Raw genomic sequence first — 26,623 nt, 5'->3', positions numbered from 1 at the left:
ATGTGCATGCATGTGCATGCATGTGCATGCATGTGTAGTGTGTGTGTGTGATGCGTGCGTATGTGAGTGTGGTGTGTGCATATGCATGTGTAGTGTGTGTGTGTGTGATGTGTGCACGTGTATGCGTGTGTGTGTGCGCGAGAGTGTGTGTGCACACACATGCATATGTGGTGTGTGTGTGCATGCATGCATGTGTGGTATGTGCATGTGTGTGTGTGTACATGCACACACTAAGTAAAAATGCAATGGCGATCATTAAAAAGGAGGCTGGAAAGAAAGCCTGAGTGAGGTGAGAGCTCAAGTTGTACAACAGCCAGAAGAAACCATGTGACAGGTGTGCAGCAGAGGAACCCAGAGAGGACTTAGGTCTATCTAGATATAAAGGACACATTTCTAATATGTTATAGTTATGCCCTGGCACACACGCACGCATAGGCACACAGCATGTATACATGCACGCACTGCCTTTCACCACAAGAGAGGTATAGATGGTCCTTTATCCAAATGATAAAGGCAAGATTCAGAAGCATTAAGCAAGTGACCCAAGACCACACAGCCTTGTCAGGTCTGTTGTCTACACTCTCCTGCCCCGGCCGCCACGCTCGCTGGCCTTGTAGTCCCAACAGCCTGGGGTGAGAAGAACAGAGGCTAAGGGGTCATCTTCTCTTGGCCTGGGGCAGGATTCCTTCTTCCTGTCTGCTCAGTGGCCATAGAGCCACCCCATGCCACACTCCGTTCTGCCATTTGCAAGGTCTCCTGGCTGCCCTACTGATAAAAGTGGGGCATGGTGAAGGCAAGGGGCAGACTGCTGAGGTTTTCGCTCTGCAGGGAGCACTTGCTGCCAGCAGTCTAGCGTGGCTAGCTGCTGCCCAGTTGTCAGCACATGGATTTTGAACCCAGCTTCCCTGTTCCCCAAGTGACCTCTTTCCTCCATGCTGAGGATGGGGCTATCTGGATGTCCAAGAAGGAGCGCAGACATCTCCATCTGTACCCAAGGGTCTGGATGGAGGCATTGCAGAATTCCCACCAGTGATAACTTTTGAGAATAGCACTGTGGAGGGTGGTCCGTGTGACACAGCATAATACCGTCCCGCTCTTCTCCTCATTCTCAGCTCATCTTCATGAGCTCTTGAACATGGGAGGATGGGGATGTCTCCTGTTCCACGCCAGCCCACACTTAGTCCCCTTCACTTAACGACACGTCCCTACACACACACAGCTCCCTTTCATTCCCAGGTGACCTCTATACCCCTCTTCTTTCTCCTCAGCATCCATGACACCTTCCTGAAGCTCTGCCCCTCAAGCAAGCACTATAAGGAGGCCACACTGACCACAGACCAGGTCAGCTCCCTTCCAGCTCTGAGGGTGAGTCCAGGATGGGGAAGATTTTTCATGTTGTTAAAGAATATCAGCTGACACCCTCACCTCCAAGGGCTCTGGCATTTACAGGCTAGGGCCCATCAGGATGTGGCCTTCAAATCTCCTCATACATGTCTCCATCCCCCGACAGACCTGACCAGGCAGGTGTACTGACTATTGCTCTCCCTCAGGTAAGGCCAACCCAGCCAGGGCTGTGAGAGTCACCCCAGGTCTCATAGTTGGGAGATAATGGTCCAGCTGGAAGCTTTTGCTAGCCTCCCACTCCCAAGTTAGCCTGGCCCTTCATTTTTTTCCTTTTCTTTCTTTCTTTTTTTTTCTTCGAGATAGGGTTTCTCTGTGTAGCCTTGGCTGTCCTGGACTCACTGAGTCCTCGAACTCACAGAGATCCACCTGCTTCTGCCTCCCCAAGTGCTGGGATTACAGGTGTGCATCACCTCACCTGGCTTGCCAGGTCCTTCCAAGCCTTGTCTTGTGATCCACCATTTGGAGCTCACCATACTCCATCTCTCACTGACCCCACAGACCCTTGCACCATCTCATTTCTTCTGCTGCCCTTTGTACTCCAACTGGGGTGAGTAGAAAGGTGTGGGGATTCCACATAGGGCCATGAGGGGCCTTATGGAAGGCAGCTTCGGCCCTCCCTGTCTCTTGCTTGTGCTACTTCAGGAGAGCAGGGCTCTATGGAGGGACTGAGAGTTTTCTGGGGCTCTTCTATGAGAAGCCAGGAGAAGGGAAGTGTGGATGCTGAAGACTGTCCCCTAGCTGCCTTTGTCCATTTCTGGATGTTTAAAGGGAAAAAAGGCACTCTGATTTCAGCTCTTCCAGCAATTCCTCATCTATCCATCTGTCTATCCATCCATCCCCCACTCTTCTATCCATCCACCCACTCACCCACCCTTCCATCCATCCACCTACTCATCCATCCATCCATGCCCCACTCTTCTATCCATCCATCCATCCATCCATCCATCCCCCACTCTTCATCCACCTACCCATTCACCCACCCTTCCATCCATCCACCCACCCATCCATCCATCCGCCCACCCATCCATCCCTCACTCTTCCATCCACCCACCCACCTATCCATCCATCCATCCATCCACCCACCCATCCATCCATCCACCCTTCCATCCATCCACCTACCCATCCATCCATCCACCCACCCACCCATCCCCCACTCTTTCATCCACTTACCCTTCCATCCATTCATCCATCTGTCCACTCATCCTTCTATCCGTCCTTCCATCACCGTTGCCAACCTCCCTAAATCAGGGGTTCCCTCAGACATACCCAGCCTGTCGCTTGCTGAGCCATGTGCAGCCCTCAGTAGCTTGGAATGAAGCTCCTCACAAACCCCAGCCTTTCCTGAAACAGTAAGAGTTTCCCTTGTTTTTGTATGTCGGTTTGTTTTCCCTTTGGTTTTGGCATTTTGGTCACGTGCGGCCCTTGAGTATGAAGTTTGTAGATGACAACATCATTTCACAATATCAAAGGCTGAGCACATTTCCTTCTGGTTTTCTCTACTTTACCATGGCTGAATCCTACACTATGAGTTCCCAGGACAGACGGACAGGCAGGTGCTCGCATGTACATACACACTTTGCTCTTGTGGAAAGTCCTCAGTTTCCTCCTCTATAAAATGAGGGGGAACAGTGGGATGACTTGGAGGCTCCTGGCACCCAGACACCTGCAGCTCTCAGCAACTACCCTCACACCTCTCCATTCCTTAGGGACAGTTGCTTGAGTCTTTGATAGGAAAAGGCCCTGCCCTTCCCCTGGGGCAGCCTGGCCAGGCCCAGAGGTATACAAGAAGAGGACTCCCCAGGCACTCTGAGGTTTTAATTAAAACTTGGCCATGGTTTGCGAGTGGCAGTAGTGGGCTGACAGTCACAGCACCCAGACATCCCTTATGCATCATTTGGATCTTGGTGGAATAGTGAGCTGAGCTGTCATTATGCGGTGAGGGCATACCTTCTCTTCTGTCTGGGACAGGCTCTGAGGGTCAGGCTGCCTCAGAGACGAGGCCCTCAGGGGTGTGTGTGTGTGTGTGTGTGTGTGTGTGTGTGTGTGTGTGTGTGTGTGTGCCTGCTACTGAGTGAAGATTTTGTAGTCACTCAGCCAGTGCTGCATGGTCCCTCCTAAGTGGTAGTCCAGGCTCTCAAATGCAGAGGTGGGTGGGGAACCAACACACAGGTATGGGGTTTGAAATACAAGAATGGAGAAGGTCAAAGAATGAGAAAGTATGGGCAGGAGTAGAGCTGTCCAAGGACTGTGTAAATTGTCAACACTACAGGTAGATACTTTCTAATAGTAAAAACTGCACAGGGACTGAGCTCTCCACCACCAAGGGGGCCAACCAGGACATGCCAAGAGGCCTTGGCAGGGCTATTCTGGTGTTCACTTGGTACCAACGCGAGACTGGACTAAATGCCTTCTTGGATCTGTAGTTCTGGCCTTGGGGTGGGTCTTTCTCTCTTTGGGATTATCCTCCACAGTGTGTCCCAGACTTGATTCCAAAACTGAAGTTTATTTTGAGCAGAGACTAGAGATACTGACTTTCAATTTTTCCAAGTAAGGACATTAAAAAAAAAAATTGTCACCCATAATCACAATCAATTCACTTTAAAATATGCTAATTTTAGCCAGGCCTGATAATGCATGCTGCAATGCAGCACTTGGAAGCTGGAAGCAGGAGATTAGTAGTTCAAGGCCAGCCTGGGCTACATGAAATCCTGTCTCAAAACAGCAATACACCAACAACTAATTAATTAATTAACACACACACACACACACACACACACACACACACACACACACACACACACACACATCACCTCATCCCAGAAGCAAGAACCTTGCTGTTATTAGTGTGGAGGTTTTTTTTCTCCCTCACTCTTTGGTCTTTATCTTTTTCCATTTGTCATCAGTTGTCAACAGCCATGTCACCAGCCTCAGGCTGGACTTAAAGCTATACTCTTGTCCCGTTCTGCATCGTGCCAGTCTTGGACAAGCAGAACCTTGCAGCCCAGGGATGGGAGCCTTGTAGTTCACAGTCCCCAGAACCTTTTCTGAGAAAGGCTAGGGACTGGTATAACTTGGTTATGGACCTTGGGTGGTCTGAGAAGAATGAAGTTTTGTTTGTTCTTAATTTTTGTTTCATCATGGAAAAAGCAGGCTTGTGATTTAGAGAGCAGGGCGTGAGAAGGTTCCAGGTAGCAGCAGTGATACCGGAAAAGCCTGTGAACAAAGATGCCAACTGGTTGGGACGCTGTGCCCCTTTTCCATGTGGGGTTTTGTGCTCTGTTTGTCTGCTGTATTTGACGTTTTTTTAAAGTCAATTAGCTCAGTGTTTCTCTTCCTGTAAATAATGATCTTGCTTTCTGTAAACACTGTGAGTGTGGCATGGCGTGACTCGGGTTTCTGGTTTCCTGGCCCCGTGTCTTTGTGTCCACCTGGGACGGCGGATGGCAAAACCTCAGAGAGGACAGAGTGGTCGGAAAGGGTCGGGGCGGGGGGGGGGGGGGGGGGAAGGAGAGGCTTGCACCCTTGCCAGGCCATCTCCAGTCTCTCCCTGACCCACCCCCGCCCCCACACCTCAGATATCTACAGAGAACATTAGGCTGCTGTCTGAACTCTCAGCCTTTGACTTTCTTCTAGAGGTGTTCAGCTCTCTCCCCTCCCCCACGGCAGCCCATGCATCCATCAGCCCCTCCCCCATGACTTCCCAGTGTAGCGATTGGATACTTTTAAGGGTCATTTGGTGTCGTATAGTCAGCTTTTTTGTTATTTTTTAATAAAATACTTGCAGCAGGCTACTTCACTGAGAAAAAGAAGTTTATTTGGTTGAATTTTGGAAGCTGCAGGCTGCAATGAAGGGCCTCCCCTTGGCTGTGGAGTACATGGATAGCTCTGTGCTTGTGTGGTCCCTTTCTCTCTCCTTTTAAAGCCACTTAGAAGTCACTCACAAGGACCCCACGAGAATGATTTTATCTGATCCAGTCCCTTCCCCAAGGCCGCACTTCTAGGCACTGCAGTACGGTTGGTTTTCTACCACCTCAATCCCATCAACATAAAGCTTTTGGGGATTGAACCCCTTCAGTGAACAGAGATGGGGGACGGCTGTATCCAGACCGTTAGCAGGCGTTTCTGTCACGATGGCCATACACCCTATTCAGAGCTGAGCTGTGAAATAAAATGCCCCGCCTGCACGTTTCTGTTGCTGTTTTTCTGCATAGGATCATTGTTTGGCTTAGTCTTCTCTGTACACATCATTAACCCATCACCAAGACTTCAACCAACTGTCTAGTCCCCCAACAGTGTTCAGCAGGAAGATTTTCTGTACACTTCATTTTCTTAGGGAAGCTTTTCTTGGCGCCTTGTGATGGCTTTAGTCAGGATAGAGTCACACTTTGAACCCAGCACATGTCAGCGCCCTAGGTAGCACGGCTTCCCAAGCCTTACCCAGTCTCCACCTCTCACCACACCCTTCTCCCTTCACCCCACCCCTTGCTTTGGTGGCATACACATCCTTTAGTCAGTTATAGAATACTGGGAGGTAAGTGTTCGGCCCCTTGCACATTTGAAAATGTCCTTGTTTTCCCTTCACACATGATTGAGCATTTAAATGAAATTGGATCATACATTGGAAAACATTTTCCTTCAGGATTTGAGAAGTACCACTTGACTACATTTTAGCTTTCACTAATGTTAATGAGAAATCCAAAGCCTTTTTGTTTCCTGAGTGTGTGTGTGTGTGTGTGTGTGTGTGTGTGTGTGTGTGTGGTGTCCTTTTGTTGTCATTTCTTCATTCATTTTCACTCTCCTTCTGAAAACTTGCCTTTCTCATTCGTCAGCTTCGTGGTTTTGGGGGTTACAGCCATTCCTGGCTTTCTAACACACAAGCCGGGGGTTCAAACTCTGACAGACGTGTTGCAGAGCAAAGGACCCCCACCCACTGAGCCATCTCTGAACCCTCACCTTGTTTGTGATATAGTCTTTCATTGCTCTGGGGCTCATCCGCAGGTCTAGGCTGGCTGGCCCACAAGCTTGAGATGCCTCTCTCTCCCTCCCCAGAGCTGAGATTACAGCACGGACCACCATGTCTAGCTTTTGATTTGGGTTCCGCGACTCAAACCTCGGGCCCCAGGCTTGCTCTGCTGTCTCTCCGGCCCTAATCTTTTCTTTCTAGGCTTCTTCAGCCTTTATCCTTGAACCACAGTGAGTTTTCCACTCTTGCTCTTCTGCGTTTGATTTCCAGGAGCTCATCTGTGCTCTCTACGTCTTCTGGTTCTTGGGCAACGCCTTCCCGCTTTTCCTGAATGTTCTGTCTTGTCTGATCATCCCTTTGAGGTACCTTTGGCCGTTTGCTGCTGGGAGTCCTGGCCTTCCATGCCAGAGGCCTTCTTTGGATATCTGATAATCATTTGCTCATAATGAAGAGGGCAAACGCTTGCCAAAGAATTGTCTCAAACCTTGAGTCCGTGGGTGGTGTCTGTCAACTGGAGTGCCAATGGAGGGAGAGTGAGATGAAGGGGCCATTTTTGAGGATTCCCTAGAAGCACTGGAATGTTCTGTGAGCCAGCATCCTGGAGCCAAGTTGAGAGACAGGCTGGGTGAGGCCGAGTTTAACATCTACTCCTTTGTTCAGTTCCCAGGCCTTACTAGTGTCTGGTGTCCCCCAGAAAGGCGTTAATTGGCTTCTCTGTCTTTGGTAACATGGCAGACAGGCCACGCAGTGTGGAAGGCTCCAGAATTCCAGTTGCTTTGAAACCTTTGCCGACAGCCCTCCATGTGAGCTGCCCCTTTCCCAGCACTCCAGACCCAGTGCTGGAGAGAGCAGGCTGTTGTCACTTTCCCCATAGTGAGTGCGGGTCCTGATTTCTTGTCTCTCCCTACTGGTCACTTACCCGCTTCCTGCAGGTGGTCCTGTCTCCTCCTGTGCTCTTGTTTGTATCTCCGAGAAATCCCTTTATTTCCATGGTAGCGAGTGCCAGAGGGCACAAGATTAGCTGTAAGTTCCTGGCTGCTGGATAAGATACAACACTGTAAATGCCAACCTTACTGTCACCCCAGCATCTTCCACACATGGCAGCCATCTCACCAACTTTCGTCTTCCTCCCCACTCTGCAGCTGCCAAATGCTCCCCATTTGGTTGGGGTCCTCAGAGCCCTGTGCCTCACACCAGATAGCCAGCAGGGTAATAGTACCCCCTCTCCCCTCCAGCAGGCCTCTGTTTTCATTATTATAGAGAAGGAACCATGAATGAGAGGCGTGTGTGTATGTGTGCATGCGTGCGCGAGTGTGTGTGTGTGTGTGTGTGTGTGTGTGTGTAGAAGGCCTGCTACAGAGGGGTGAGCAAGCACCCCACACCCAGTGCAAAGCAGGATATTACCTCTAGCAGCTGGCTACGCACTGCTTGCACTTTCTAGTCTTGCAGAGGCTTTTGTTGGGAAGCTTTGGGAAAAGAACAGGGGGTCACCAGTCACCCCCTCTCTACAGAGCTCTAATTCTAGATCTTAGTGCCCAAACCTGGTGCCCCGGTAATCTTATAGATCCCCTGTGGGTGTGGCCCCTCACAGATACCGTAGATATTTTCCATGCATGTTCTTTCATACTTCTTAGGAGACTAAGGGAAGGGCTTGGGGGCAGGGGAGGCTCCAGGCATGTCTCAGGGCACCACACTTCGCACCGCTCCCCCCCCTCAACACTCCAGAGGGCCAGGGAGACTTCTTAATACATCCTGGGACAGGGACAGGGCAACGGCTGAATATTCAGCAAACCCCCATACAGACTTCCCTAGTGCACCCGGCTCAGAGGGATGTCTACTCTAGCATAGGCTAGGATGCTGGGCCCAGTGAAACCAGGCTCACTTCATCCTGCTGAGTCCTGAGCTAGAAGTGGCCTTTGGGTCCCTGGGCTCCTTTCTTGTGGGAGATGGCACAGGTATGAGCGACTCCTTCAGTGCTCTGGGGAAAGGTGGGTGGGAGGGAGGCAGTACCTGGATGCCAAGGCTCTCCCTCACCACTTAGCACTCTGCTTGGCTCACAGCCGTCTCATGGCTGCCACCGTGCGAGTACCTCCTGAGGCAGAGGGGCCTTCATGAATGAAGAAGACCCAGTTGACAGATGAGAAGGGACACATGAAGGATGCCAGCCCCTCTCTCCCCTCCCAAGCCTAGGCGGTATCCAAGCTCCATCTTCAGAACTCCTCCCTACCCTGAGGAAACACATTACTAGAAGGTCCCTAGAACTTCCTAATGCCTAGGACAGCCCTGGGAGTGCCACCGTCATCCAGTGAACCCAGTGGCAGCAGGCGGGGACAGCTGGGCCCAGTAATAATCCTCAGACTGTATTTAGGCCACTGTCCTGAGCCCCCCTCATCCTCAGCTATTTTTCCTGGCATGCTATAAAAATTTTTTTAAAACAGCAACAGATTGGACGGGTGCAACCATCCCAGTGCCTAGCCCCATATGCCTGCCCGCTGCCCTGGGTCACATGGCTGCCTTCTTTGAGTCTCATACTCTGTGAGGCCCTTGGGTGTCTCCCCACACCCTCTAGACAAGAAAGCTGAGCAGTCAAAAGCCCGACCCAATGCCATCTAGTCCCTCAAATGCACGAACGCTAGAATTCTGTTCACTTTTCTCTGTCTTTTACAGAAGATGGCACCACATGTGTGCATGTGTATGTTGAGAGCAGGAAGCAGGATGGGGGACTTATTGGCCTGACTGGCTGATGATAGACTCTGTAGGATGCATCCTCTTGCAGAAGGTCACACTTGCGTGTCTCAGTGTTGATGGGGCTTCTATGGAGTTCTTTGTGTGATGGCAGGGCCCCTCCTGTTCTTAGCGCCCAATCTCTCTGGCTCCTGGGACAGGCCTGGGAATTGTCTAATTACCAAGTCTCCAGACTGGGCTCCACCCACTAGTCCCTAGACTACTGAGTGGGACAAATGTTCCACTGAGGCAATAAAGAGAGAGAGAACAAAGAGCCCGCAGGACTCCCAGGCTCCCACCCTGAAGCCCCACCTCCAGGGGCCTGAGGTCACTTGGAGCTTTTCATCCATCCAAGACAAACAGCTGGATTACAGAGATAAATAAATACTAGGGGTCGGCCGGAGACTCATTGCATCTCCAAATGGAACCCTCAATCTTGGTTCTCGGCTCCCTCAAGGGCTTCGAGGCATCGGTCCACTAGGCAGAGCTCAGGCCGCTCCATCGCCAGGCCCCTACCAGCCCTGAAACGTGAGCTATGCCTAGCAGGATGCAACTCATTTAATCCACAAGGTAACTTTGAGGAAGAAGTGGTACCCTCCTTTGGAGCTAGGAAGATCAAAGCGGTTAAGCAGCTCATCAGTCCGAAGTAGCAGGACCGAGGTCAGCAGTCTGAGCCTCCAACACTCGCTCTCCATGGCCCCCGCCCGCCTGGCCCCAGTGGTAGGGTCTCGGCTGGCTCCCTGATGTCGGAGTCAGAGCTGGGAGGGCAATTTGGCAGCTGGCTCACTCCCTGCATTTTCAAGCATCATTAGATCTTTTTTTTTTTCCTGACAACTTCATCAGTTAGCAGGGCTTGGAATTGGCAAAAATCCTTATTTAGACATTCAGCCAAAGAATTAAGGGGTTTGTTTCAGAAAAAGCTCAGGACTGTGGGAGGCCATCTCAGTTCTGGGCTGAACAACCTCAGAGGGATGGGGTCTAATGCCCAGGCTTGGCCCTGTCATGGGCACTCTGCAGTCTTGAGTACCTCACTGCTCTCCAGACCTCAGTTTCTTTGTCTTTCAAGTGGATCCTCTCAGACCTCATACCAGGGAGCTAGGGGAGCTGGGGAAGGTGAAAGAAAGAGCTGAGTTCTAGTTTTGTCCTCGGCTGGTGATGGGGCGGGGCGGGGAGAGGGATGAGAGGAGGGGGGAATCCCACAAAGGTCACTTTTACCTCATTCCCACTGGGGGAGTTTTATATCCTGTAGCCAGTGAGTGGCCCCAGAAGGGGGTAAAGGATAGAATTTCCCACAAACCCACTTGATACAACTGCTCGATTCATGTTTCACCCATCTTGGGGCTGGGGTGGACAGGTATATGTTTTCATTTGCGTGGAGTTCAGCTGTTTCCCTGTCTCCTCATGTGTCACATTTTATTGGAGCATCTCCTCCACCCTGGGGAATTACCTGTTGCTACTGTCTTCAGAGAGGGGTAAATTGAGGCATGGAGTCACCCAGTTAGAATCCAGCAAAGACCAGATAGTCAGGGTCTAACTATCCTTGCACTTAGCACTTCCCCGAGGTTTTTCCCAGCAAGGCCCTTAACTGATTCTATAATGATTCACGGGCGGGCGGGCGGAGCAGACACTGCGTGCTGTGAAGCCCTAAGAGGCTTCCGGGCAAAGCGCTGAACGCTGAACATCTCAGTGCCCTTGCCTTTAAGACAGAGGAATGCGTCCTTTCTGTAGGTTCATGTAAGGATCCTGTCACACTGCATCTATCGCTGTGCTTGCTGCTTGCCGTGAGAGGTTCTGGAGTTAGGTCACTACTGGGAAGGCTCAAGGAACAGGAGGCTGTGTAGAGGAAGGGTCGTCCCAAGTGTCCGAGGAGGCAGGGGCATCCTGTGATGAGGCTAAGACAGGTACTGTGTGTGTGTGTGTGTGTGTGTGTGTGTGTGTGTGTGTGTGTGTATGTGTGTGTTGCATGTGTGTGTATGCATGTGTGTATTGCCTGTGTTGCCTGGGTGTGTATGTGTTGCCTGTGTGTATGTGTTTGTGTTGCCTGTGTGTGTATGTGTGTGTTGCCTGTGTTGCCCATGTGTGTGTTGTGTGTGTGTTGCCTGTATGTGTGCATGTATTTGTGTTGCCTGTGTGTGTATGTGTGTGTTGTCTGTGTGTGTATGCGTTACCTGTGTTGCCCGTGTGTGTGTGTGTTGCCTGTGTTGCCTGTGTGTGTGTTGCTTGTGTGTGTGTTGTCTGTGTGTGTATGTGTGTGTGTTGCCTGTATGTATGCATGTGTATGTGTGTGTGTTGTCTGTGTGTGTATATGTTACCTGTGTTGCCCGTGTGTGTGTGTGTGTTGCCTGTGTGTGTGTGTTGCTTGTGTGTGTGTTGTCTGTGTGTGTATGTGTTGTCTGTGTTGCCCGTGTGTGTGTGTTGCCTGTCTGTGTGTTGCTTGTGTGTGTGTTGTCTGTGTGTGTATGTGTTACCTGTGTTGCCCGTGTGTGTGTGTTGCCTGTGTGTGTGTTGCTTGTGTGTGTGTTGTCTGTGTGTGTATGTGTGTGTTGCCTGTATGTATGCATGTGTGTGTATGTGTGTGTTGCCTGTGTGTGTGTGTGTGTGTTGTCTGTGTGTGTGTGTTGTCTGTGTGTGTGTGTGTGTGTGTCTGTGTGTGTGTGTGTGTACTGTCTATGCAAACCTCTCTTTCTCCAATGTAGATGACACACAGTTGAAATTCTCTTTACTGTAAAACTTGGGCCCACACTCTCAGCAGTACTGAGGGAACAGGCATCTGGGAGCCTGGCGAGGGGGCCTATGGGCCTGGAGACTTGTTTGTCCTGCACTCCACGCCCTGCCCTGCCTCAAAGTACAAGATAAATAAGCCCTCTTCAGCTTTTCAAGAATGCTGCTCCCCAGGGCCTTCTCAAACTGCTGGCTGGAGACTCCATTCCCCTCACGTCTTTGCTGATAACTTCATTTGTGCCCCCAGAGACCTCAGACTGGGTTAAAAATAGAAAAAAATAAACAACATTGTTCCTCATGCACGCCCCCCTTCCCTTCAGGCTTCTTAACGAGGTGCTGGCTGGGCCCGCAGGGCTCTGTTCCCAGGGTTTTTGACCCTCTGCCTGTTGCCGCCTCCACAGGGACTAGACGCCCTGCAGCTTTGAAGGGCTTCCGGGTGGCCTGAGTATGCTGCAAGGAGGGAAGGATGGTACCACCTGCTTTGTGCTATTGGTCACATCACCCTACACAGACGGAGGTGGGGACAGGCTCAGCTTTGAAAGGACCTGCTTTGGGGGTGACGTGTGTTTCTCCCATGTTTTGGCTCTGGCCTTAGCTCCTTTCAGGAGGACCACATCCTTCTCTTAAATACTGGCACTGTCTAAGACTCGCCAGAACCCAGCCTCCTCGGCAATTCGGGCTTGCCAGTTAGCACCTTGACGTTTAACTGGCAGCCCCATGTCCCACCTCAGTTTACTCTGACTGAAAAATGGATCAGACGGTAGGTAGCTCCTCATCTCACCTCAGAGAGTTTTATGCTGGCCGGATGAGGGGTGCTCCAGGGAACTGAGTGGGACTTGGAAGGTCAGTGGCCTGAGAGGACTAGTAGGAGAGGGGAGTCTCCTATCTCAGTCAAAAGAACTGCAGAGAAGTAGACATCCCCCCCAAAGTCACGAGGGACTCAAAACCCTACTAGTGGGAAGGTGACAAAGAAATTGTGGTATTCTGCCAGATGAAGAACCTGGGGCCATAACCGCATGACCTGGCTGGTGTCGTGCAGGGGACCAGCTCCTGGTGGGCATCTTAAATGTGCCCAGGCAGTTGGAACTGAGACTTGGAGAAAGGCGATGAATGACCTTTGATCTCTGAGAGTCCTGTACCCTGAGCCTAGCTAGGTTCTGGGAAAGGGGTCACTCTTTTCTCCACCCTGCCTGAGGCCAAGTACCCGAGGTTGATGGTAGCCCCTCTAGTGTCAAGAGGACTGAATGCTGTCCCTGTGACTAGAACACAGCTCCTCGGGTGGTGGAGAACTTCCCGTTCACATTGTCCCCAGCTGCTGTCCACACAGGCCCTGTCTTTTTCCTGTCCCATACCTCCCAATGAACTGGTCCCTACAGGGGCAAGCCAGAGGAATAGGTGGCAAGCAGCTTTGGGTGTGGACTGGCCCTTTTGCCTCCTCTTTCCCAGTTATGTGGCCCCTGGGACAGGAAGTATTGAGCAGGCTCAGGTGAGCAGGTGATATGGTATATACACCTCCCTTGAGTTGCCCCCTCCTTCAAAAGGCCCCTGAGAACAGGGGAACCATGGAGAGATGGGGGAGACTGCATTTTCCTGGGTAGGCTCCTGAGGAGAATCATACTGCCCAGTAAGGCTCCCAGAACCCTATAGAAAACCACCCAGAACTGCTAACTGGCCCTCCCTGCCTTCTATTTTGGAATGTCTCTGGGAAGGTATGACACAGATGCCCCGAGACACAAATGACAGAAATAGGTCATGTTCCAGTGACCTTCCCGCCTCACCAAACTTTCTTCTCAGCAGGACTCCGGTTCAGGCCGCTCTCCTTACAATGCTACTAGAATGTTTATGGTCAAAGGCTCTGGCCCTGGCAGCTCTAACAATCCAGGCTTCCCCAGCTCACTTCAGTGTACTGATGAAAGACCCAAATAATAGTAAAATGCGGGGAAAGGAAGTTTATTCAATGCAGCCTCCTTAGGAAGTGGAACAAACAGGTTCAGTTACTTCTAAGATTTAGGCTTAAATAGAGCAAAAGGCATGGGTGAGCAGGCAGCCTGGTCAAGGTGTGAACCAGACCATGCTTGCTTCATCTCCACTCTCTTCTGCAAGACGATCAAATAAGTTGTGGAAACTGTAAAGTCTCTTTCTAAATGACAAACTGCCCTCTGTTTGGCATAAGGTTTTGGGCTTTTAAACCCCCCATCCCCTGCCTCAGCATGAGGTCTCTGGAGGAAATTCTAATTTCTTAGGTTCCATTCTTTCAATAATCAGGTAGCTAAAGGGTGGGGACCAAGTAGCCTTGCTCCTGCCAGGATGGTCCCAACAGAAAAGGCCACCAGCCTCTTGCTGGGTCTGGGGGCAGGGAGGCGCAGCACTGCCTGATCCCAGCCTATGCTTGTGAGCAAACGAAGTCCATAAGCAGCCTCTGGGAAGGGAAGCAAGCTTGCTTAACCAGCTCACTGTCTTCCCTGCCCGCTGCTGTTTTCTGGTTTGCTTTTTATTTATAGTTAAGAGCAGTGTGTCAGTAAGACACAATTAAAAAAAAAAAAAAAAGCAATTCCTCAACACCCATTACCCCAACATAAGTTTTCATTTTCTATTGCCATCTTTTCTCCTGGCCAGGCTTTATTTTACAACATGGTAGATGTACATAGATGCAATTTTATTTTGTGGGGTTTTTTCTCTCCCCATTAGGCATAAATGCTTCTTTCATGTTGCTGAATAGCCGGCGTGATTGTGGTCTGATAGCTGCGTAATTGCATTGGGTTCTAATTGACCAAACAAACCCTAACCCTTCATGGCTGAGCAGTAACGCTCTTTCCAGGGGTTAGTTACTTTTTTTTTGCTACTATAAATAACATCCCAGTAAGCATCCTCATGTATTATTTTCTTCATTTTTTGAGAATTATTTTCTGAGTCTAGACATCCAGTTTCTCCTTGGAGGCAGTGAATAGACAGGGCTGTCCACTCCAGAAATTAGAATGAAGCAGCCATTAAAACGAAAATTACATCGATTATGTAGCAACTTGGGAGATCCTTTAATACCTTGGTGGAGGATAGCACAAAATGAAAAACTGGGCTGCTTAAATATCCTCAAATCAAATCAATGTGAAAAGACAGAACCCTGTGGCACGGAACTGGAAACTTCTCTTTAAGCGGCCATCATTGCAAAAGGCCACTCTGCACATGGCTCTCAATGCATGGCTGTGTATCTGTTGTCTCTGACACATTTCCTCTGCCCTCTCCTGAGGACATAACGAACACGGACATCCTTAGCTTTGCTGTGCTAATCGGGACCCCAGCACTGGGCTGGAGTCTACAACTCTGTAGTGGGCCCAGCCTAAGCCCCCTGCGCCACTGTCCAGCCAGTCCTGTCCTAGAGGACAAGATTTAGAAACCTCATGTCTGAATGTGACAGATGAGCTCAACTGCCCAGTGCACCCGATGCTGGCACCCACTGGACACTTGCCGTTTCTTGCCTGGTCTTCCACGAGCTGGTGACAGCACTTGTTTTAGTCCTTAGCCTGACACCGCCACACACCATCCAGAACATGATGGGAAAGTATGGTTCAGATAGACGTGGGGCCAGATTCCCCATTTTTCTCATATCTGGTCCAGTCACTTGCCCCCTTTATGCCTTGATTTTCATATTCAATGTAAATTACCCATAGCTACTGCCAGCATTGCAGTAAAGGCAGTGATAGGAAGGCACACTGGGCAGCGCTGGGAGGTAGGCCTATAAAGAGGTGGTGCTTCTTCTTTGCTTTGTTGTCTTTCTTGGGTCAGTGGGAGTATGGAGATGGAAGATGCCCAGAGGTCTGAGCCAATAGCAGGTGCCAGTAAATACCTGGATAGTGATGCCTCACGGCTGGCTAGACCCTTAGTGTACAGACCAGTTTGCTGTTGCTGTTGTTAACGACACCAGCTATCTGAGAAGGGGGAACTCTCACTTGAGAAATATGTCTCTGAAAGGTTGGTCTGAAAGCAAGCCTGTGGAACATTTTGTTAATTAGTGATTGATTTGGTAGGACCGCCCCCTGGGCAGGTGGTCCTGGGGTGTATAAAAAAGCAAACGGCAAGCCACGAGGAGCAAGTCAGTAAGCAGCACCCCTCCATGGTCTCTGCAGGAGTTCCTGCCTTCAGGTTCCTGATTTCCCTGCATGCTGTATAGTGGAAACGTACAGGGTGCTCTTGGTCATGGTGTTCTATCTCAGCAATAGAAAACTAGGACACCAGTGACCAAAACCAGCTTATTGGGAGTAGTGTCCCCAGGATAAGGAGAGAGAGGATAAAAAAGTTTGGGGCTTTGAACGTTGGACTGAAAAGGTCCTTCCTGAGGTTCGTACTTCATAGTGTTTAGAGAGCCAAGGAACATGAGGCCAGGTGGAGAGAGAGTGGCTGTGGTGACAAACACCTATGACCCTAGCACTTGGGAAGTTCAGGCAAGATCATGAAGACATCAAAAACAACTAAGGCTTCGTACCTAGGCTCAAGATCAGCAAGGTTTCATGAGACTTTGTTTCCAACACACACACACACACACACACACACACACACACACACACACACACACACATGTACACATACACATCAAATACAAATAAATAAAGGCATCTAGAGGGGTTATTTTCCACTGAGAACCAGAGTGTAATTCCATTTTTTTTTTTTTTTTTTGTCTGAGTTTTGCTTTATTTACAACAAGGTTTACTCTGCAGGTCAGGCTAACATCCAACTTGTGAAAATTCTCCTGCCCCCCATCCTCCCAGGGGAGGGGAGTACAGGCGTGAGCCACCTTGGCCAGCCCACTTCCATATTTATCAGTTTATTCACAGTGAGAGCAAAACAGATCATTTGTCCTTTGCCTAGATCTACCCACAAGAAGGAGAGTATTGTGATACAGGGACCTACATATTACAGAGTTGGCAGTGACATGGTTTCCAGTGTGCCCTGGGCCAGGTAACCTCAAACAGCTGCACAGCAATGCTGCTGTGGTCTACATCCCTTGAATGGGGTGGGGGTAGGAGTGGGGGGGCAGACTAGCTCTGACACTGGCAACAGACCAACAACTCAACTCCTTGGGCAACAAGAGGCCTATTCTGGAAACTTCCTAAGGGTCCTATGTCCAGGCTGGCCTTGGGCAGTTGGCTTCCTCCCAGGACTTAGTCTACCGCTTTGAGCAAACTTCCTGTGAACTCCAGGTGCGGGGTGTGTCTTAAACGATTTTTATGCTGGCCGCCCTGAGCTTTGTTTGTATTTTCTCCAAAAAGCTGTAGAAACCGTCATTAAGCTCTCAGCCTGTGCCATAGAAACGGTCCCCATTCGCCTCACCGTTAAAACAGCCCTGCCCACAGGGTCACAAAGGGGGCACCAGGGGCCACCTGTTCTGCACAGGAAGGGAAGAGGAGTGGAATAGGATGGTTGTGAACCACCCTCCCACCAGTTCCTCACTTTGCGGGGTACACTGCCCTCTCACCTCCTTGCCTTTTGTGCTTCTTCCTGTGGGATGTGGGGCATAAGGGACAGGAACCAGGGGCTCTTGTTTCTCCTTCTCTCCTTTCTGCCTCCACTTCATATTAACCCAAACAAACTCTTGGCCTCCTAACAAGGATTCACAAACACTGCCCTGGACAAGCCTTGTAGTAACCACAGACGGTTAGGGAGGGGTGGGGTGGCTGCAGAGGCTTGCATCCATCCAACCCTCCTCTCTCACTCCTCCATCTGCCCTCCTCCTCACTGCCTCCTGCAGAGCCTTTGGGCTTCCCACCCTCCTCTCAGGCAGGAGCTGTTCTCCCCAGGCAAGTTCTCTGAGCAGACTGTTGTCTCACCCACAGGACCCACCCTCCCAGGACCAGCGGCTTCAGAACGCCAATGGCAATTGTTTTCCCACTGTCTTCGTAATTAGTTGAAATGGCAAATGTATAGCACAGAATTAGAGAATCGTCCCCACAATCCCAGGACCTTATTGGGGGGTTCCGGCAGAAGTGTCTTCGTCAGAAGGCAGCCAACAGAAACACACTTATTTGTTTCTTAGCTAACTGTGGCAAACATTCGGAAGAGGGAAGAGGACCGACAGTTACGGGTATGTTTGAAGGACAGACTGTTGGTCAGAGGTGGAAGAAGCCACAGGAAGCAGGGCGCCATTGTGTCAAAGATGCGATGCCTTTGTAAGGCCTGACTGTAGTAGCCCCTTAGAGTGCAGAGAAGAGGGGCTTGGTGGGGTGTCTAGGCTGAACCAGAGTTTCCAGGCTGAGTGTCTGCACTCTGCTGGGTCACTTTCCCCTGCTCATAGCTCCGTCCCTCCTTGCTTGGTGGAAGACTCTGCCCTGGTAGGAGTAGAAACCACTCACCGGAGGCATCCCAAGGGCATATTGTATCTTGCCTGTTATTTCCTGGCATTGAGGTGGTCACTGGGGCCTTCTATGTTGTCTAACTGTTAGCCACACAGAGACTCCCTGCACTTAAGAATCAGATATGTGTGCCCACTGATGACGGCTGACTCAGAAGGGCCACTGTGGCTAAAGAATTGGGGTTTCCATTAAAGCTGTCTTAGGCTCAGACCTGCTTGCCACAAGTGCAAACCTCTGGGGTTGCCTGCTCTGATTGCAGAATGAATCAACGCACAGGCCGCTATGAAGCTCATGGGCCGTACCCTGGCATGCCAGCTCAGACAACAGGCTTGGTTGGAGTTCTGACCATGGCAGCGTGACCACGATACTAACGGGAGGCTGGCAAAGTGGGCTGGCCTGATAATGCTGTAGAGCATTTGTCAGCGGCCTGCCAGTCCCAGATACAAATATGGTTTCGTTCAAACTGCACAAAGCCCATGAGCAAAGTTCTCATTCTGCCCCTTTTATGGATGGGGAAATGGAGAAGTCCCGGGGTCTGTCTAAAGTCACATGATTTTTTTTGTTGTTGTTGTTGTTTTTATTACCCAGAATCTTGAATATTGTTTCATATGCTGTGTGACACTGTGGAGTTGACTCATTAAAAATGCTAATAGAAGCCAGGTGTAGAGATGCTAATAGATGCACACCAGTAACGCCAGAACTCAGGAGGCTGAGGCAGGAAAGCTGCAAGTTTCAGACCAGCCTGGACTATATAGTGAGGCCTGGTCTTGAAAAGGGATAATGTACAAACACACATCTAGCTATAATATGCGAAAGGCTTGCTGCTCTTGTTAATAATAGGTGCTGATAATCAGGTAAGAGGACGCTGGCTCGCTGGTTTCTTTTATTTATTTTTTATTTTTTGTCTGCTCAGGTTGTACAAATAAAACCCTGAAACTGCACAAGCTGGTCAAAAGCTTCAACATAACAAAATTGCACAGAGAATAAAATTTAAATTTGTTGTGAGGCTGTTGAGATGGCCCAGTGGGTAAAGAGCTGCCTGCTGCTAAGACGATGACTTGAGTCTGATTTCTGGGGCTCACATAACAGAAGGAGAGGAGCTGTTCTTTGCTCCTCACACACATGCAGTGGTGCTTATGTGTGCATTGCTTGAGTGTGTGTGTGTGTGTGTGTGTGTGTGTGTGTGTGTGTGTGTGTGTGTGTGAGTGTGTGTGTGTGTGTGTGTGTGTGTGTGTGTGTATGTGTGTGTGTGTGTGTGTGTGTGTGTGTGTGTGTGTGTGTGAGTGTGTGTATGTGTGTGTGTGTGAGTGTGTGTGTGTGTGTGTGTGAGTGTGTGTATGTGTGTGTGTGTGAGTGTGTGTATATGTGTGTGTGTGAGTGTGTGTATGTGTGTGTGTGTGTGTTAAATAAGTGTAATAGAAATTATACTATGCTTGGCATGGCAGCACACCAATCCCTGGGTGTCAGAGGCAAGAAGATCAAGAATTTGAGGTCATCCTTTGCTACTCGGCGATTTCAAGGCCAGCCTGGGCTACATGAGGTCCTATCTTTTAAAAAGTATGTATTTTTAATTTTTGGTGCATTGATGTTTTGTTTGCATGTGTATCTGAGTGAGGGCATCGGATCCTCTGGAACTGGAATTGCAGACAGTCATGAGCTGTCATGTGGATGCAGGGAATTGAACACGGGTCCTTTGAAAGAGCAGCCATCTCTCCAACCTCATGAGATCCTATCTTTAAAAAACAACCCTTGTTAGCTTTTTAGAGACAGCTGGCTTCCAGAACCTCTGCTTGGTTCGCTGTGTCCCAAGCCTTCCACAAAATAAGGCCCAACTCAGAAGACTTAGGCTTCTTGTGCTCCACCTTAGGGAAGGTCTAGGGAAGGAAGATCTTCTGGAAGGTGTCTTGGAGGAATCATTAGATGTCTATGGGCCTGGAATCTAGGGAGAGACTGGTTTGGTGGAGCCCAGCCAGGCTCAGGCCCTGTTAGCCCACAGTTGTTTAATAATATTTAATGTTTTTACTGCCTTGCTCTCCTATTTGTTCCATCAATGATCTGCCTCCAGCTGCCGGCAGGACATATCCCCGGCTCGTCCCTGCCAGCCCATCTGTCACCAGAAGACAGCTCCCACAGGACCTTTAAGAAGGCAGAGGCTAGTGGGAGTGGTGCCTGGTGGGGGGGGGGGGCGTTTATAGAAGAAAGGTATCCACTAGCCTAAGCTCCCACCCCACCCTCCTTCATCCCCTGTTTCCCCCACTCCAACCCCCCTCACCCTCCCTGGTCCCCACTCCCTTCCTCTGATATGGGCATACGGGGTCACACAGAGCAATCAGGGCCTCTGTGGGGCTTCAGGGGCCAAGTTCAGCCCCATAGTCCTGTCCTCTGTAGCCCCACTCATCCTGTGTAAGCTGGGCACCTAAGAGAAGAGGCAGCTGAAGCAAGAGACCGCCCTCGGCCTCACTCTGTGCCCCCTTCTCTCCATAGTGCCTCCTCCCCGACCAGGCTCAGTCCTGCTCTAATCTGCTTCTCCCTGCTTTCCCCTTCCAGGCTGTTTGTCTGTCCTCCCTCTCAGCATCACTTCCCTGTCCTATGCGCCTTCATGCTTTGCTTTATGCAGTAGTCCCTGCTCATGGGCCATTTCCCTTTCTACAGTTTCAGTTACCCCACAGCCAACTGTAGCCTAGCAGTGGTGGTTTTTCTGTGGCCTGGAAACAGTTCCCGTTTGCTTTTATTTTAATTTTCACATTTTGTGTCTGTGTGTGGATATATGCACATGAGCGCAGTTGTCCTCCGAGAGGTGTTGGATTCTGCCCTCCCCACCCCCACGCCCCCCTCCATCAATGGAGCTACAGGCAGTTGTGGGTGCTGGGAACCAAACTCAGATCGTCTGTGGGAACAGCACAGCTCTTGAACCCCACAACCATCTCTCCAATGTCCAGAAATAAATGGTTCTTATGTTTCAGAGTGTGTGCCATTTCTGAGTAGCCTGGTAGACTCTCACTTTCCAGCATTGCCCCTGTGCCCAGTGTTATCCGCGCTGTGTATGCTACTCTCTTGCTGAACACTCAGTAGCCTTCTCAGTTATCTGAGCAGCTTGGAGGTACCGTGGAGCATGTGCAAAGCTGCAGTCCTAGTTTAACTTTCCATGTCCCCTGAGGAGAAAGGGGGCTGTGGTGCCTGGAGAAACTTCAGGCAGAGGTGGCTTCCCTGTTACGCACTTGTTACAAGGCCTTGAGTTCCGATTATGAGCTTTGCATCTTCATGCCCGCACATAAAGTGGCGTTTTCAGCACCACTGGCCTGTCTCCTGAGGCCCTGACAGCTGACAAGGGCGTGGGATTCTGGGTAATGCCTTGAGCCTCACATTCCCTTGTGTGTAGGAAAATGATTTTGAGAAATTTTCTTGGGGTTTCATTAAATATACAAAGGACTTAGAAACTCTGTACAAAAAGCACCCACAAGACTCTTCAGGGCAGCGGCAGATAGCCAAGGGGCCAGTTCTTCCTGGGAGCCCTCTGCTCTCACTATCAAACAGACTGCTAGTGTCTATCCCGCCGCCATCTGCCTGCATACAGCAGGCGCTCACTTGTGTTGGGTTTGTGACCTGGCCGTGTGGTTCCGACTTAATACTGCCACCTTCTGGTAGAACAGCTCTGGTGCTGAAGGGCTGTTCAGGGTTCAGATCAGGAAGTAGGAATTCCTCCCACGCAGAGGTTGATGGAAGAGGAACCTCACAGCAGCCCCCAGTGACCCTCTCCCCTCAACCTTTCAAATACGTATTTCAGTTTATCCTTTTCTTTTTTACTATAAGTGCTAATTTCCCTGTATGCACCGTTTTCACTAAAACCCCACAACTTTTGACTGCTTTTTATTTTAGCTCAAAATATATTTCTCTCTCTCCTCTCCCCCCCCCCCCCCCTCTCTCTCTCCCAATTTGGCTTCTCCATATTGATTTCTGATTTAATTTAGTTATGGTCAAAGAACATAGTTTATATGATATATGTCCTCTTAAATTCAGTGACCTGCTTTTTAACCCAGAATCTGGTCTAGTTTGGTCAATGTTCCAAATGTACTTGGAAAAAAATGTACATTTGCTGTGATAGGTGGAGCTTTCTAGAAAACATCAATTACGTCCTGTTGGTTGATAGGGTTTTACATCCCTCATGACTTCGGGGATGATTTACTTGCTCAATCTATTATTGGCAGAGAAATGTTGACATTCCCCACTGCAATCGGGGATTATCTCCTTTCAAACGACTTTTCTATTCACCCCTGTGTTGCGTATTGTCATTTCTGGTCTCCTTTACTCCTTTTGTGCAGATCCAGTTTCTTTCTGATTCTTTCCTTCTGCTTATGCTGCACTACTTCCTGGAATGCTTTTTTCTAGCTCTGGTCTGTTGTTACCAAGTTCTCTCAGCTTTGTTTGGAAAAAACAGCTCTCGCACCTTCGTGCCTGGAGGACATCTTTGCTAGGTATAGAATTGAACGCTGGCTTTATTGTCATCCAAGCTGCTTACACAGGAAATCTGGTGTCACTGTATCTTTGCTCTTGTCTAAGTCTTCCTTATCTCTGGAAAAAAAATTTTTTTTTCTAGATGTTATTACTAGTTTTCAGCATTTGATTTTTCAGTGTCTTGAGGTGCGTCTATCTGTGGAGCATCTTGAATGTGTGTACTTACAGTATACAAATCATGTCTCCTCTAATGTTTGTTTGTTTGTTTGTTTGTTTTGAGCCCTTTGTTGCCCGGGCTGGTGTCAAGCTCCTGAGCTCAGGCAATCAATCCTCTTGCTTTAAGCCTCCTGCGTAGCTGGCTTCACAGAACATACCGCTGAGCCCAGCTTCCTCCACCTTCTAGAGCATAGGTAGTGTGACTACAATTGTTATTTTACTCTTTGGGTCTGCCCTGTTGTTTGGGCCTGCTAGTGCGGCCCTCATCCTTTGACATTTTTGCATGTCTGGTTTTTTTGTTTTGTTTTGTTTTGTTTTGAATGCTAAGTATTGCAGATTCTGTGTTGTAAGTACCTCATGCTGAAGCTGTCCATTCAGTCTTGAGTTTGGTTTCCAACTGTGATTTGTTACCATAACATTCTCTCAAGGGCTTTATAAGGCTCTGTGTCCACTGCACTCAGCTTCCCCAGTGTCAGTAGCTTACAGAACCATGAGACACCTATCAAAACTAAGAAACTTGGAGCTTGGGGGACAGTTCAGTCATCAAAGGGCTGGCTGCTGGAACCTAAGTTCAATGCCCAGAGCCCACATCCAAAAAAAAAAAAAAAAAAAAAAAAAAGCTAGGTGTTCACTTGAGCAGCACATGTAACTAAAATGAAGATTAGCATATGGCCCCTGGGTAAATGGCCCCTTCACGACTGTGTGAAGCTGTACATATTAATCTGGAATCCCAGCACTGGAAGGCAAAACAGGCAGATCTCTGGAGCTCCGAGCCTAACGGCCAGACCCGCTTGGCGTATTCCAGGCCAGTGAGAGACTCTGTCTCAAACAGACATGGCTGATAGTATGTGGGAGCAACAGCAGAGGTTGGTTGTCCTTTGATCTCCACAGACAGGCGCACACATCTATGAACAGCGTGCACCTGCAAACAGGTGAGCGCATGTACGCTCACACACACACACACACACACACACATACACACACACACACACACACACACACACACACACACACACACACACACACACTCTGATGTCACCCATCCATGGTTGGCTTTTGTAGCTCTCTAGTTATACATAGTCAGATGCCTCAGAGTTCATGCTGGTGTCCTGGCTACCAGGCCTGGGCCCCTCTCCACTTATTTGTAACTTACCTACCTTTGGTTTATCTTCTGAGCTTTGGTCTAGGCCCAAGAATCATTGACCCACACACCCTTGTGAGAAACAAACTCCCTGGGCCTCAGAGAACCGTGTCGATTATTTGCTTCTCCAGAACCCAGTTGAAACCCTCTTTTTACAAGTTACTCCAACAATGCTTCTGTCTGTCTGCCCTTCTGGGGAGGGCTTGGCCACACCACTGCAATGGTCTCATCTGTTACAGGCCTGGCATTCCTCCTGAGCTCACTGCCATCCCATTGCTAACTGCTTTTAATTTGCACCCAGCGAGAGAGCTCACTCCTGTGGTGTATGGTGCCGAGGCTCTGAAAAAAATGTAGAGACTGAGCTGGAGAGATAGCTTGGTGGTTGGGAGGTATCACATACCCGCCCCACTATGGGAAGTAGTTTAAGGGATTAATGTCTGTTCTGCCGCAGGTTAACTAAGGCTATTTTAAAATATAACAGGTGTCAGTGTCTTGATTGATAGCTAGTCAGGCATACTGAAGTAATAATAATTCTAGGCCTAATAATAAACAATTACTAGGCCTTTACTGGTAATCTTACAACGATATCAGTGCACCCAGCACGTACCTTAGGCAGCTCACAGCCACTTGTAACTGCAGGGGGACCGACACCTCCAGCCTGCACCATATGCACATACCTACACACAGACCTATAGACAGACAGAGCCTGTAATTCTGCATTTTCTGGGACAGACTCCTACAACGTGTAGCTTCACGCCCTGCTTCCTTCTAGATTCCTCACCCCCTTTCTTAGTAGCTCAGCCTGGCCCGGCTGAACTCTTAATCCTCCTGCTTCCGCGCCCCTCCGTGCTGCAGCTATAGGCATTGTGCCAGGCTCAATATTGTAGCCTCTTTAGTCTGATTTCCTTCGCTCAGCAAAACCCATTGAAGGATCTTCAGCATTGTGGCGTTCATCAATGGCTTTTCCTTTCTCTGAGACGCATTCTGTCTTCTAGCTGTGCCTCAGCTTGCACACCCATTCATCTCTGAGGTGCGTATTGACTGCTGTCGCCTGCCTTTTTATTCTCGTAATGATGCCTTTTGAACAATATAATTTTTCAATTTTAGTATACTCAAATTTATGGAGGTTCCCCCTATGGTTAGTGCTTTCGTATATTGTTAAATAGTCATTGCCTCAAGGTTAGGAAGATATTCAGGTTTTTGTTTTTGTTTTTGTTTTTTTGTTTTTTTGTTTGTTTTTTTTTTTTTTAAAGAAAATGTCTCTGAGTTTGACTACTAGTCCTAGATGAGATCATGCTCAGCCTGGGGTTGGTTGGCTTTGTGTTTCCTGTGAGGTAGGATCAAGATCCACCGACCCAGCACCGGGGGTTGGTAACTCCCTTCTTCTGCTTGTATCACGGTGCCTTCCCCCCCACAGATAGGGCACATCTGGTATCAGGGCAGGGTGTGGAGGGAGAGGCAGCTGCCTTGAGTTCATGGCCAGCCAGTCTACCCAATTAATGAGCTCCAGGTTCAGTGAGAGACCCTGTCTCAACAAATAAGGTGGAGGAGGCTGGAGAGATGGCCCAGCAGCTAGGAGTACTTACTGCTCTTGCAGAGGGAGTGGATTTGGTACCCAGCACCCTCATGGTAGCTCACAGCCATCTATAGCTTTAGCTCCAGGGAATCCACTGATGCCCTCTTCTGATCTCCTCAGGCTCCTACATGCATGTGGTTCATAACTGCCAATAGAGAAAAACATGAGTGAGGCATGTACACATTAAACAATCGATTAAAAAAAAAGGTGGGAGGGATTGAGGAAAATGCCTGATGAGAGGCCAAGGAGATGTCTCTGTGCATGTAAGAGATGCAAGAGCATGTGCCTGCCCGTGTTCTATCCCCAGCACCCGTGGTGGGCAGCTCGGAACTGCCTATAACTTTAGCTCCAGGGGGATCTGATACTACCGGTCACCGAAGGCACCAGCACTTGTGAACACACACACACACACACACACACACACACTTAAAAATAAATCTTAAATGTACTTTTAAAAAGAGAAAATATCCACTGTTGGCTTCCACGTGTGTTTACACACGTGTATATTCTCACAGGAGTATATACATGCACCACACACACACACAGAACAAAATAAAACCAAACCAAAATTTAAACAAATGTTTAAAAATAACCACCAGAAATTAAGATTTAAATAGCAATGATAAAATATAAGTGAAATAATATTAAGTTCTTTTTTTTTTTAATTTATTCTTGTTACATCTCAATGTTTATCCCATCCCTTGTATCCTCCCATTCCTCCCCCCCCCATTTTCCCATTATTCCCCTCCCCTATGACTGTTCCTGAGGGGGATTACCTCCCCCTATATATTCTCATAGGGTATCAAGTCTCTTCTTGGCTACTTGCTGTCCTTCCTCTGAGTGCCACCAGTTCTCCCCCTCCAGGGGACATGGTCAAATGTGAGGCACCAGAGTACGTGAGAAAGTCGTATCACACTCTCCACTCAACTGTGGAGAATATTCTGACCATTGGCTAGATCTGGGAAGGGGTTTAAAGTTTACCTCCTGTATTGTCCTTGGCTGGTGCCTTAGTTTGAGCGGGACCCCTGGGCCCAATAATATTAAGTTCTTAAAAACAACAAACAAACAAACAAACAAAACCAAAA

At 49.2% G+C, this 26,623-nt stretch overlaps 1 protein-coding gene across 1 annotated transcript in view; it reads left to right on the top strand.

Moving 5' to 3' along the window:
* Cib4 (calcium and integrin binding family member 4) overlaps nucleotides 1-26,623 on the top strand; it is a 46,451-nt gene that overhangs the window by 698 nt on the left and 19,130 nt on the right. Inside the window, exon 2 of the mRNA XM_051154557.1 lies at nucleotides 1,269-1,365. Coding sequence (XP_051010514.1) covers nucleotides 1,269-1,365 — 97 coding nt within the window. The remainder of the gene's footprint in view (nucleotides 1-1,268; nucleotides 1,366-26,623) is intronic.

Source organism: Acomys russatus, chromosome 1, assembly GCF_903995435.1.
Source record: "Acomys russatus chromosome 1, mAcoRus1.1, whole genome shotgun sequence".
In the NCBI taxonomy this organism is placed as follows: domain Eukaryota; kingdom Metazoa; phylum Chordata; class Mammalia; order Rodentia; family Muridae; genus Acomys; species Acomys russatus.
This window is presented reverse-complemented; position numbering and strand designations above follow the sequence as displayed.